This window comes from Zalophus californianus, chromosome X (genome assembly GCF_009762305.2).
Source record: "Zalophus californianus isolate mZalCal1 chromosome X, mZalCal1.pri.v2, whole genome shotgun sequence".
NCBI lineage: Eukaryota > Metazoa > Chordata > Mammalia > Carnivora > Otariidae > Zalophus > Zalophus californianus.
Window position 1 is genome coordinate 31,325,401 of NC_045612.1, and position 13,609 is coordinate 31,339,009.

At 41.5% G+C, this 13,609-nt stretch overlaps 1 protein-coding gene across 6 annotated transcripts in view; it reads right to left on the reverse strand.

Annotated features, from left to right (window-relative positions):
- DOCK11 (dedicator of cytokinesis 11) overlaps positions 1–13,609 on the reverse strand; it is a 182,668-nt gene that overhangs the window by 17,223 nt on the left and 151,836 nt on the right. For all 6 annotated transcript variants that reach the window (XM_035725508.1, XM_035725510.1, XM_035725507.1 and 3 more), the window contains 3 exons: positions 12,323–12,429; positions 3,921–4,043; positions 187–300 (listed from right to left, as the gene is read on the reverse strand). In XM_035725508.1, the coding sequence (XP_035581401.1) occupies positions 187–300; positions 3,921–4,043; positions 12,323–12,429 (344 nt within the window). The remainder of the gene's footprint in view (positions 1–186; positions 301–3,920; positions 4,044–12,322; positions 12,430–13,609) is intronic.

Sequence of the window (13,609 nt, forward strand, 5' to 3'; positions counted from 1 at the left end):
CTGACCTAATGGATTTAGATATGGAAACCAGAGTGAACTTTACACTTACAGCGCCTTCTGGCCTGCTACGATCAACCCTCGATCTAGACACACTCCAAGAACCAGTACCCGCTGCTAGAGCAATCTAATAATTCAAAGGTGAATGTTTAAAAAGAAAAACAACTTTATGAACGGAAGTATACTTACTTGGCCATAAAAGGCAACTCTGAAGAAAGTTCCTAAAAGTCTTTTTTTTGTATGCATAACCTCTAGAACTTTTGTGTAAGCTCCATGGAGAGTTCTATAAACTTGAGTAAGTTTCTGAAAAAGGAAAATATACAAATCAGCTTTGTCTTTTGGTTCATTACTAAATGGCTAAGATACATGCACCAGGTTGGGGGAAGCAATGCTATTTCCTTTTCAAAATGGTTTTGTTGGGGTCCCTGCCCCTTTGTCACAATTAGACAAAATTCCTCAACCGTGTTGTCTAAGGGTAGAGGGGTGCCTGGGTGGCTCAGTCGGTTAAGCGTCTGCCTTCGGCTCAGGTCGTGATCTCGGGGTCATGGGATTGGGCCCTGCATCGGGCTCCCTGCTCCGCGGGGAATCTGCTTCTCCCTCTGCCCTCTGCCCCTCCCTGCCACTCACGTTCTCTCAAATAAAAAATCTTAAAATTTTAAATTAAAACAAAAAATGCAGATATAAAAATAAGAGTACACGCCTCAGTGAGGACTGCTTTAATACAAGCTTACAGAAGTTTTCAAAGAACACCCAGAAAAAGGGAGTATGTTGTGCAAAGAACACTATTAAGAATGTGAAAAGACAACCTATAGAATGGGATAAAATATTTGCCAATTACAGATGTGATAAAGATGTACTATCAGAGAATATAAAGAACTCTCAGGGGCGCCTGGGTGGCTCAGTCGGCTGGGCGTCCAACTCTTGATTTCAGCTCAGGGTCGTGGGATCGAGCCCCTTGTCGGGCTCCATGCTCGGCGGGGAGACTGCTTCTCCCTCTCCCTCTGGCCCTCCCTCCGCTCATGCTCATGTTCTCTCTAAATAAAATCTTTTAAAAAAAAATCTTAACAAAAAAAGAACTCTCACAACTCAACAACAAAAAGATCAACAACCCAATTTAAAAATGGGCCAAGGTCTTGAATAGACATTTCTCCAAAGAAGACACGCAAATGGCTAACAAGCACATAAAAAGATGTTCAAAATCATTGGTCATAAGAAAGTACAAATCAAATACCACAATGTGATAACACTTCACATCCACTAAGATGGCTTTAATGAAAAACCCAAAACAACAAGGGTTGTTCAGAATGTGGAATGTGTACATTGCTGGTGGGAAGGTAAAAGGGAAAGCAGTTTGGTGGTTACGCAAAAAGTTAAACAAAGAATTATCCTATGACCCAGCAATTCCATTCCTAGGTATATACCCAAGATAAATGAAAACATATGGCCACACAGAAACTTACACACGAATGTCTGTAACAGTCGGTGAAAACAACCCAACTGTCTGCCAATGGATGCACGGATAAACAAATTGTGGCATATGCATGCGATGGAAAATCATTCAGCCATAAAAAGGAATAAAGCTCTGATCCAGGCTACAACTTGGAATAACGTCTAAATATTATGCTAAGTGAAAGAAGCCAGACACAAAAGGTCACATCTTTATTAATCCCTTTTTATGCCACATCCAGAATAGGCAAATCCAGAGAGACAGAAAGCAGATTGGTGGTTACCAGGGAATGGCGGGTGAGGCGGAGTGATTACTTAGTGGGTAGGAGGTGTTTTCCTGGGGTGATGAGAATGTTTTGAAACTAGAGAGAGGTGGTGGGTTTGGACTATCATGAATGCACTGAATGATCCTGAATTGTACACTTTAAAATGGCTAATTGTATGTTCTGTTCTGAATTTCACCTCAGTAAAAAAGGGAGCACAGAAACAGTTGAGCTCAATTGGAGGGAAAATTTCCTTATCTTTACGGCTGCTATCTCTGACACTTTTCAGCCCATCCCATAAAGATACAGTGAAACATTATACATCAGTGTCCTAGAAACAACGACTACGTCTCGTGTAGAACGCCAGGGGATCTGCACGGACCTTCACAAGCCTCCAGGGAAACAGGAGTAGTGTCCCTATAGAAAATATCGTTTCCTCTCAAGTGTAGAGAAGATGTATTTTTCTTTCTTCCCTGTTAGTTGAGTAGCAAAATGCTCCCTGGGTTTCTAACAGCCTGATCTTCAAGCTAGTAAGAAAGTAGGTACTATGGACATTTTACAAAGGTTCTTAGGATATAATGCTTTGAGAAAAGGAGCAATGCCATTTCTTTTCTTTTCTTTTTTTAAAAGATTTTATTTCTTATTTGAGAGAGGGAGAGGGAGAAGCAGGCTCCCCACCAAGCAGAGAGCCTGACATAGGGCTCGATCCCAGGACCCTGGGATCATGACCTGAGCTGAAGGCAGATACTTCACCGACTGAGCCGCCCAGGCGCCCCTGCCATTTCTTTTCTTGTCTCATGGGCTATTTTTTGCCACCTCTATGACCTAGGTTGAATTATTCAGCTCTTGCTTATTCACAGAATCACTTGAACTCCATTATGGTTTTTCAGGCATGTCCCATATACACCACAAGTATGGCTTTAGAGAGACAGGCCTAGAACCTGGGAAGAAAAAGTGAGTTGGACCAGAGCCAGTCTGAAGCAGAGATTAGAACCCTATGCAGATGGTCTTAAATGGATGTGTTTCCCCTCTGGGAGACTTCTTCAACAATGAAAGCGTGCTTGCTATACATAAGAATAAATGGCTTTGCTTTAAAAAAAAAGGGGGGGGGCTTGAATCCTAAATCACCCCTTCCCAGCACAGTAGGGGTAGAAATTATGATACAGACTCAGAGACTTGAATATAAAACATTCCTATTCAGTGTGGTTGGCAACAGGTGTTCATTATATACTAGTCTATTTTTTTTTTAAGATTTTATTTATCCATCTGAGAGAGACACGGAGAGAGCACCAACAGGGGGAGGGGCGGAGGGAGAGGGAGAAGCAGGCTCCCCGCTGAGCAGAGAGCCCGACATGGGACTTGATCCCAGGACCCTGAGATCACGTCCCAAGCTGAAGTCAGACACTCAACCGGCTGAACCACCCAGGAGCCCCACTACTAGCCTTTATTAATTACCCTTTATCAACAGCTTTGGCTGGCAGACTAAATTGGAAAAACTCCTCATGGCAGGACTACTACTAGTGTCTTGATTACCTCCCCCAATCTCAGCTGCCAGCACCTTTGGTCTTCTCGGGGCAACACAGAAATTCAGTAGCTCTGGGGCGCCTGGGTGGCTCAGTTCTTAAGTGTCTGCCTTCGGCTCAGGTCGTGATCCCGGGGTCCTGGGATCGAGCCCCGCATCGGGCTCCCTGCTCAGCGGGAAGCCTGCTTCTCCCTCTCCCACTCCCCCTGCTTGTGTTCCCTCTCTCGCTGTGTCTCTCTCTGTCAAATAAATAAATAAAATCTTTAAAAAATAATAAGTTCAGTAGCTTTTTTGCGTGAAGGTTTGGTGAAGACAACACTGAATTTTTTATGCCCTGAGGGGAAAGGGGGAGGGAGTGCTAGATTAAAATGTTTTAAGAACCACTTATATAATCAAAATTTAAACTTAATTTCATTTGGAAAACTTATATGAAAGTAAGGTAGAATTCTCATTTTAGGATTCCACAGGATTTTCAAGGATAGGAACTTTCAAATTGGACAAATGTGTCAAAATGACACAGTTAAGTATCTATATTCTATAATAAAATACAAATGCCATAATACAATGAACCTTCTAATTTTGAGAGGACACGTAGTAGAGTGACATAACTACATGACTGGTTTGTTTTTTTTTTTCCAAGACCAAAATAAAATGTAGTTGAGGCCAATGATGCAAATGTTTAAATTACCTACCTCAAATTCACGACGTTTCTCGTAAATTGGAATGATCAACTTGGAAATCTCAGAAATCACTTCATAACGTTCTGCTTTCCATAAGCCATCCACACATTGTTCTAGCAACTCCAGCAACACTTCCTGCATTAAGAGCAAAATGCAATCAGGAATTAGAGATGGTTTGACAGCTCTGGGCAAATAAATTCTGAACCATTTCAAGTTCACAGAGAACAAACAGAATGTGCACCGAAGGAGTAGGGCTTATGTAACTCTATTTTCTAAATCAAATACTTGAAATACTTGAAATGGAAACCCTTCTTAAAATTAGGAGAGTAATCCCTGACCATAGTGAAGTGTACCTATTTATTTTGTTCACTCACACAATGAAGATGTTAACTGTACTTACAAATGTCACCCATTAAGGAGTATCTTTAAAAGGGGATGCATTGTTTGTTCCAAATGGGAGAATGAATGAAGGTCTGATGGGATAAACCCCACTAAGCTTATGAATGTTCATTGTTTTTTTTTTTATCCTGAAGTTATATTTACACATAATATAACAGGGTCTTAAGAAGAGTTGACAACTTTTAAAGCTCTTGTGTTAGCGATATGGATGTTTATGAAAATGAAGCTTTTGGTAAAGAATGTTTCCTTCCTGGCTGCTGGCCCTAGAATTGGGGAGAATGAGAGCATAATAGCTCAAGACAGAGACCTCTGACCATGGCAGAATGATTACAGCTGCGACAAATTATTTTATGACCCACCATCTCATGTTCTCAACAATAAGGAGATGAAGCCCATTTCTGCGGCTAGCCGTAAGTCTTAACAGCTTGTTTCTATCTTGAAGACATGCTCTTGAGATTTACAGAACTGAATGCTAAAACGGCTCTTCCTGTATGCCCTTTAGGCAATTTTGAACTCAACTTCTTCCTAAACTGGTTCTTTCACTTGGGTTTTTCCTAGTCAGCCAGGGCAACACCCTACGAGCCCTGAGCTAGAAAACTGAAGCGTAGTTTTGACTCAGCTCCTGGGATGGGTTCAAGGGTGTCCCTCAGAAAGAGATGTTGAAGTCCTAACCCCCAGTTACCAGAAGGCCAGAATGTCACCTTATTTGGAAACAGGGTCACTGTGTATATAATTAATTACGGCACAGTGATACTGGAGTAGGGTGGGCCCTTAATCCAATATGGCTGGGATCCTCACAAGAAGACAGGGACTCAGGGAGGACCCCACGTGACTACAGAGGCAGAGTCTGGAGTAACGCAGCTCCAGGTCAAGGAACGCCAGAGACCAGCTAGGAAGAGGCAAGGAAAGATTGTCCCCACGGTGTCAGAGGGGAACATGGTCTGCTGACACCCTGATTTCAGACTTCTAGATGCTTGAGCTGTGAGACGATACGTGTGTGCCCTCTGTTAACAGCAGCCCTGGAGAACCAATGTGCTCTCTCTCCAGTCATCCTCTCATCAGCTCATCACCAACTTCTGCCAGTTTGACTTCCTAAATATTTCTCAAATCTGACTCTTCCTCCACTTCTACTCTCACTGCTAAAGTTTAAGACCGTGTCATTTTTTTTTCTAATTGGTCTTCCCGCCTCCAGCCTCGACACTTATAAATCTATCTGCCGTAGGCTTGGGATTCCAAGGCAAACCAGACCATGTCCCTCTCCCCTTCTTAAAATCTCATCATGGCTGCCCCTTCGTTCACAGAGCAAAGGACAAGTTCTTTCATTTGGCACACGAGGCTTGCAATGGTCTGGCCGATGCTTCTATAATCTCATCATTCACCATGCGCAGCCTTGTACTTTATGCTCCAACAACAATGAGCTACTAGTAGTTTCCCTGCCCTCACTCTGTGCCTTTGTTCATGCTATGCCCTCTGCCCTTTACACCGCTTCACTTGGTTAACCTCTTTAAGACGGCTTAGGTATCACCTCTTCTGGGACCCTTCTCCTGATCAATACAGACCAGCAAAACACTAGATACCTTTTATCCTGCTCTGAGAATTCACTGGGTGGATATACATCCCTCTACTTGCCCATTATCTATGTATCTGACTTTCCAAATAGGCTGTGACTCTTCAAGAGTAGTAACAGTATCTTATTTATATTGGTTTCTTTAGTCATCAGTATACTGGCAGTGCCAAGTCGTTGTTCATTAAATGTTGCTACTTGAAGAACTGTATATTAACATTTACTAGCCAAATTAAAATTTCTAGCAACAGTGGGAAGGAAGGACTTTGGGGGAATTAAAAATCTTTTACAAACTAGTGAGACCCAGAAATGTAAAGGTGGTTTTTAATAGGGAAGAAAAATTCACCGTAATATATAGGACAAAGCAGGATACAAGAGAAAAATGGTACCTCCAACAATAGATACAGAAAAAGCACTTGAAAAAAATCAACATCCCTTCATGATATTAAAAAAGAACTCTCAGCAAACAAGAACGAGACGGGATCATCCTCAATCTGATAAAGGGCATCTACAAAACCTACAGGCTGGACACTCTTCTCATAAGTTTGAGAACGAGTCAAAATGTCTGCTCTCACCACTTGAATTCGACATGATGCTGAAGGTGCCAGCCAGTGCAACATGGCAACAAAGAGAGAAAAGGCATATAGATTGGCGAATGTAAAACTGTCTGTGCAGATGACATGATTGTGTACATAGAAAAGCCTAAGGAATACACAAACCACTAAAACGAATATGCGTATTTAGCGAGGTGGCAGATCGTATAAGAGCAACGTACAAAAATCAATTGTATTGATATATATTAGCAACAATAAATTGAAAAAGAAATCAAGCAATACTATTTACAGTGGGAGCAAAACACCAATTATCTAACAATAAATCTAGCAAAAGACAATAAATCCAGCAAAGCTCTGAAAAAAATCACAAAATACCACCGGGAGAAATGAAAGATGACCAAAATAAAGGTTCACTGAAAGATTCAACTTTGTTAAGCTTGCCACTCTCCACATAAACTTAACAAAATCCCCCAAAAACTTCCAGCAGGCTATTTTGAGGAAATCCGAAGAGGATTCTGAATTTTATATGGAAATTCAAAGGATGTAGAATAGCCAAAATGACTTGGAAAAAAAAAAAGCTGGAGGGCTAACACTACCTGATTTCAAGACTTAGAAACTTAGAGTAATCAAGGTGGTGTAATATTCATATCAAGATGGACAAATAGGTCAGTGCTACAGAACAGGGTCCAGAAATAGGCTGCACACATATAAAGAACTAAAATTTGACCAGGGTGCCAAGGAATTCAATCAGGCAAAAGGAAAGCTTCATTTTCCCCCGTATGGTGAGAACCATCTAAATATCTGCTTTCAACCTTGACCTCTATCTAATTCCACGCTCAAAAATGAATTTTAGATTACAGACCTAAATATAAAACTGATAAAGTTTATAGAAGAAAAGGTAAGGGGCGCCTGGCTGGCTCAGTCAGAGGAGTGTGTGACTCTTGATCTCGGGGTTGTGAGTTTGAACCCCACGTCGGGTGCAGAGATTACCTAAAAATAAAATCTTTAAAAAAAATGTAAGACAATACCTTTGCAATCTTGAGGTAAGCAAAGATTCCTCAGACCAGACACAAAAAGAACCAACCCCTAAAGATGGTAAATTGGGCTTCGTCAAAACCAAAACTTTTGGTTCAATAAAAGATTCAATTAAGAAATGAATAAACAGGGCACCTGGGTGGCTCAGTCGGTTAAGCGACTGCCTTTGGCTCGGGTCATGATCTCGGAGTCCTGGGATCGAGTCCCACATCGGGCTCCCGGCTCGGCAGAGAGCCTGCTTCTCCCTCTGACCCTATCCCCTCCCATGCTGTTTCTCTCTCTCTCTCTCTCTCTCAAATAAATAAAATCTTAAAAAAACATGAATAAACAAAGATAAATCTGCAGCACATATATCTGACAAAGAACTTATATCCAGAATATATTAAAAAAATGCCTACAAATCAACAATAAAAAAATTAACAATGCCATTTCTAAAAATGGGCAAAAGACTTGAACACACATTTCACAAAAGAAGATAGATGAAAGGCAAAGAAGCACATGAAAAAGTGCTCAACATCATTAGTTAATAGGAAAATATAAATAATGGGGTGCCTGTGTGGCTCAGGAGGTTAAGTGTCCGACTCTTGACCTCAGCTCAGGTCTCAGTCTCAGGGTCGTGAGTTCAAGCCCTGCGTTGGGCTCCACACCCAGTGTGGAGACTATTAAAAAAAAGGAAAATGTAAGTTAAAAACACAATGAGATACCAATTCACGCCTAATAGAATGGCAAAAAAAAGATTAGCCACATCAGATGTTGGTGAAGATGTGGAGCAACTGAAACTCTTGTCCATTCCTGGGGGAAGTATAAAATGGTCCAACCACTTTGAAAAACTCTTTGGCAATTGCTTGTAAGATTAAATACACAACTTCCCTAGGATCTAGCAATTTTACTTCTAGGTATTTACCCAAGAATAATGAAAGCATATGTCCACAAAAGGTCATAGATAAGAATGTTTAGAGCAGCCTTATTCATAACAGCCCTGAAGTGGAAACAATCCAAAATTCATCAACAGGAGAATGGGTTAAAAAAAAAAAATCAGTTATCGGGCGCCTGGGTGGCTCAGTTGGTTAAGCGACTGCCTTCGGCTCAGGTCATGATCCTGGAGTCCCTGGATTGAGTCCCGCATCGGGCTCCCTGCTTGGCAGGGAGTCTGCTTCTCCCTCTGACCCTCCCCCTTCTTGTGTGCTCGCTCTCTCTCATTCTCTTTCTCTCTCTCTCAAATAAATAAATAAAATCTTTAAAAAAAATCAGTCATCAATACAATGGAATACTATTTAGTAACGAAAAAGAACAAACTTTTGATATACTCAACAACATGGATGTATCTCAAAAACATTAGGTTAAGCAAAAGAAGCCAGACACAGAAGGGTCTGTACTGAATGGAGTGAATGATTCCATTTTTATGACACCAAAACAGGCAAAAGTAATCTATGGTGATAGAAATTAGGTGGGGGGGAGGGGAGACTGACTGGAGATGGGCATAAGAGAACCTTCTGTGAGGATGGATATATTCTATTTCTTGTTTCTGCTGGGAAGTTAAACGGATGTATACAACTGCCAAAATTCATCAAACTGTTCACTTAGGAATGTGTTAATTACATCTTTAAAAAATTGGAGGGAGAGATGAACCATGAGAGACTATGGACTCTGAGAAACAAACAGGGTTTTAGAGGGGAGGGGGGAGGGGGGATTGGTTAGCCCCGTGATGGGTATTAAGGAGGGCACGTACTGCATGGAGCACTGGGTGTTATAAGAAAACAATGGATAGTGGATCACCACATCAAAAACTAATGATGTATTGCATGGTGACTAACATAACATAATTTTTAAAAATTAAAATAAATAAATAAATAAATAAATAAACAAATAAATAAAAACTAGTGCAAATCATGGGACGCCTGGGTGGCTCAGTCAGTTAAGCATCTGCCTTCAGCTCAGGTCATGATCCCAGGGTCCTGGGATTGAGCCCCGCATCGGGCTCCCTGCTCCACAGGGAGCCTGCTTCTCCCTCTCCCTCTGTGGCTCCCCCTGCTTGTGTGTGCTCTCTCGCTCTCTCTCTCTGACAAATAAATAAATAAAATCTTTTAAAAAATAAATAAAAACTATTGCAAATCAAAGGTCAGGAAAGCAGTTTTAGAAACAAATTAATTTCATCCTTATCGGTTTAATTCATATATTTAAATTCAGGCACTAAATAGACAACCATTTGTACTTTTCATTTCAATGAAGCTCATAAATCAGCATCAGTTATTTTTCCTTCGGCTCGGGCATGAGGACGAAGGCTTCTTCCATAAGCTGAAACATACAAAGGCTCTTTTTGAACATGATTCTATCTGTATACATCAAATAAAATGTGTAAATTATTACTGTAGAACACACAAGAGTTCCAACAAATGTGTTTACATAGAAAACAGATTATAGCTCTTGACTAATAAGAAATGTTGCCACTCTCCTTGAAAAGTATTAGAGTCAGGCTCAAGGCTATTTCTGTGAATAAGGTGAAGCTGTTATTTGGACGACAAGAATGTAACTTCAGTTATGCTCAACCATTTATCTTCCGTGAACTCCGCTGAGTCCTTCCACTGTCAGCCCATAACAACTGGAAGTCTCTGGAAAATCATTTAAGTCTAACTAAGACCAAAAAAAAGTGAATTAACTTACCCAAGGCTTCACAGTCAAGAATTGAGCTGGAATTAAAATTCAAGTTTCTACATGCTGTAAATATCTACTCTTCTAGGTTCTGGGGTAAAAGGTAACGTCACTGTCAAGTAGGTCAACCATCAAGTCTGACATTTGTGTAGTACTTAATGAGCCACAAAGAGCTTTCACATTTATTTTTTTTTTAAGATTTTATTTATTTATTTGACAGAGAGAGACACAGCGAGAGAGGGAACACAAGCAGGGGGAGTGGGAGAGGGAGAAGCAGACTTCCCGCGGAGCGGAGAGCCCGATGTGGGACTCGATCCCAGGACACTGGGACCATGCCCTGAGCCGAAGGCAGTTGCTTAACGACTGAGCCACCCAGGCGCCCCTTTCACATTTATTTTGAAGTGACCCGGATGGTATTGTCTTTATGTTACTGATGAGGCAAGAGACCCATATAGAAATAGTTAAAGCTTCTAGGCATGTGATTTTAGCTAAATGAACGAGAGCTAACTTAAGATTGTCTTGTATTAAAAAAACAAAACAAAACAAAACAATTCAGGACGCCTGGGTGGCTCAGTTGGTTAAGCGGCTGCCTTCGGCTCAGGTCATGATCCCAGAGTCCTGGGATCGAGCCCCACGTTGGGTTCCTTGCTCAACGGGGAGCCTGCTTCTCCCTCTGCCTGCTGCTCCCCCTGCTTGTGCTCTCTCTGACAAGTAAATAAATAAAATCTTTAAAAAAAAAAACCAATTCATAAAGTATATCTGTCACTTCAACCTGATTGCTTACGTTTCTTAATACAACTCTAAAACATGTATTTCTATGGGACTACAACCCCTTAAATTTCTGTTTTTGTTCATTTTCCATCTTCCCATTCTTTGCAAACTTCTCTGTGGTTTGGTCTTTGGTTCTCTGGTTTTCACTGGCTACGTCATCTCCCATCCTCACTCTGCTTTGGTTCTCACACAGATGACTTCCAGATGTGGCTCTCCAACCCTGATCTCTCTCCTCAGATTTGGTTCCAAACTTCTAACGGCCTGACGGTTATTTCCATTTTGATACATTCCTATTTCAAATTCAACACACGTCAAAAACGGAATTCATCATCTTCCCTGGGAAAATCATCCACCTGTAGTTTTTCTGGAATATCCAAACCCAAAAGCTCAGAGCTACCTTTGACTCTTCCCTTCCCACAGCCAGCAGGCCTTCCTCCTTTCTTCGTAGTGTTTCATGACTCTGTCAGCGGGTGGGTTTTGGCCCTGACCGCCTCATGTCTGGACTCCTGGGCAGCCCTCTCTCTAGCTCCCGTGTTACCGCCAAGTTACCCTCTCCTCTTCGTTGCTCTCATCCTGCCATGGTTCTGCCCCCAAAACTTTGAGAGCAATTCAACATTCTGCTGGATAAAGCCCAAACATTCAAATTTTCTCAAAAATCTGACCTCAACTACTTCTCTCTGTGAACCCAACTGGGTTTAGCTGAAAGGATCCATTCTACTGCCCCAATGCCTTACACTTTCCCACCTGCAGCTGTCGACCCTGCTGGTCTCCTCTGTTAGACCACCTTCATGGTGCCCTCTTTCTTCACCCCACCCCTCTCTAATCACAGCTCACTGCTCTACCTCAGCTCAAAGGCATCTCTCTCACCTTTGACTTTATGTGGAACAGTTCACTGTGTATATTATTCAAATGGCATGGTCTTGTTTTTTTTTTTTTCCCATTCCGTGTAGGTAGACATTGGAGGTCAGGGTTTGGCCCTCGCTAATTATTTTATAGCGCCTACATCATCAGCTCCAGAGCCTTGCTCCTAAGTCAATAAATATTTGTTGACTGACGACTGAAGCCGTTTGATATCCTTATGAAGTTTACAGCAGAAATGTTCCATTTCTGAAAAAGACTCTTATGCATACTCTGCTTAGCTGTTACACTGTGAGCTATAATTTTTATGGAAATTTTTCTGAAGCATGTTGACCCTGATCTGGTTACTGGGATGGTTATTTGAAGATGATAAATATCGCCTCTCTAAAGCCAGACAATAGGAACAGTTCCAGAGGCAGGGTTCCACATTCCAAATAGGGACATCTCTGCCCTGGGCAGTTTTCATGCTTACAGTTCATTGGTCCTTAGTTCCCTTCCCAATTAAGTTAGCTGTAATAATTTTTTAATATAAATTTTAAGAAGTTAAATTTATATAACTGGCATTGCAGGCCCTGGAATCTTACTTCACTATAATGGACATCCATCATTCCAGCATCTTCTTTCATTGCTCCTTCTTCATCTATATTGGGAGTAATTTTCTTAAAGGCTGAACATCCACTGGGGAATAATTCTGTATGAATAGAAAGCAGTGAAAGGAATTTAATTTTTAAAAAAAGCATTTTGTAAATAACAGCTTTACTAGGACTGGTTACCCTTAAAAACAAACGCAGATATTTTTGTGCCAATCAAAAATCCTAAGTGCAATTTTCAGTCTGTAAAGAATTTTACAGATGATTCCCATCTACCACACATTTTACCAGTCTTTTCCCCCAAAATGCGAGCTCAAGTTACCAACAAGTAAGTTTCCTTCTCGGACTCTGCATCATCTCCAATGGCTAGTATAGTCAATGTTTTCCTAGTGTCATCTAACACTTTGATCCTGTATGTTTCTGGTTTGTCCCCTGATCAAGGAGGGCGTGTACTTTTCAGGTAACCAGAGAATAAACTTTTGTCACCATTTCTAGTTCCTAATTTCACTGTAGAACTGGAAAAGGAAGTGGGTTGTTGGAGGAAGCCTAGCCTAGGACTTGTAAGAGAGGCAGAAAGAGAAAACATGTGGCAGGGCTGAAGCATCCTTGGAGAAGAGGGGCAGGCACTGGGAGAACTGGAGCTTTCGGAGTTCGAGGGCTTCAGGTCTATCACTAGTTGCGTGATTCAAGACCTGCTCATCTCTCCAGAACTGTAAAAATTTCATCGGCTGTAAAACAGAGAGAACAGCTACTTCGTGAGAATTAAAGGAAATGCAAAGTGTTTAGAACAGAACCTAGCGTATAGGGAGTGCTGAATGAGTTATTAATGACCAAAGCTACCAATAAATAGATGGGTTTTTCCAAGATTGGACAATTGTTGCCAGCTGGTATAGTCAGGCTACAGCTGGGCCCCTGGAAAGCAGCAAGTGAGCCCAAGCTGAGAACAGCTGCTGTAGGATCGTGAACCAAATGGTTCCTGTCCAGCGAGAGTCTAGGTAGAGAAGGCAGGCCACGCGGCTGCCCTACACACTCTGGACAGGGGAACATGTGCAAACAGCTCTTGTCATGGCTGCCTTTATTTACCCGTCTGTAAGTGGGCTGTAATTTAAGAATTACAGGAAATCCAGGCTCCTTATAAAAGAATCTGCTAGTCAGTGAAAAGTGGCTGGTCACAAGCGAATAAAGACTGTTGCAATCTATTGTTCTATAACCTCTAGAATAGTGGTGCTTAGAAAGCATGATCTACTCACAGCTAAAGCGCTGGAAAGCTTCCCGAGGTTA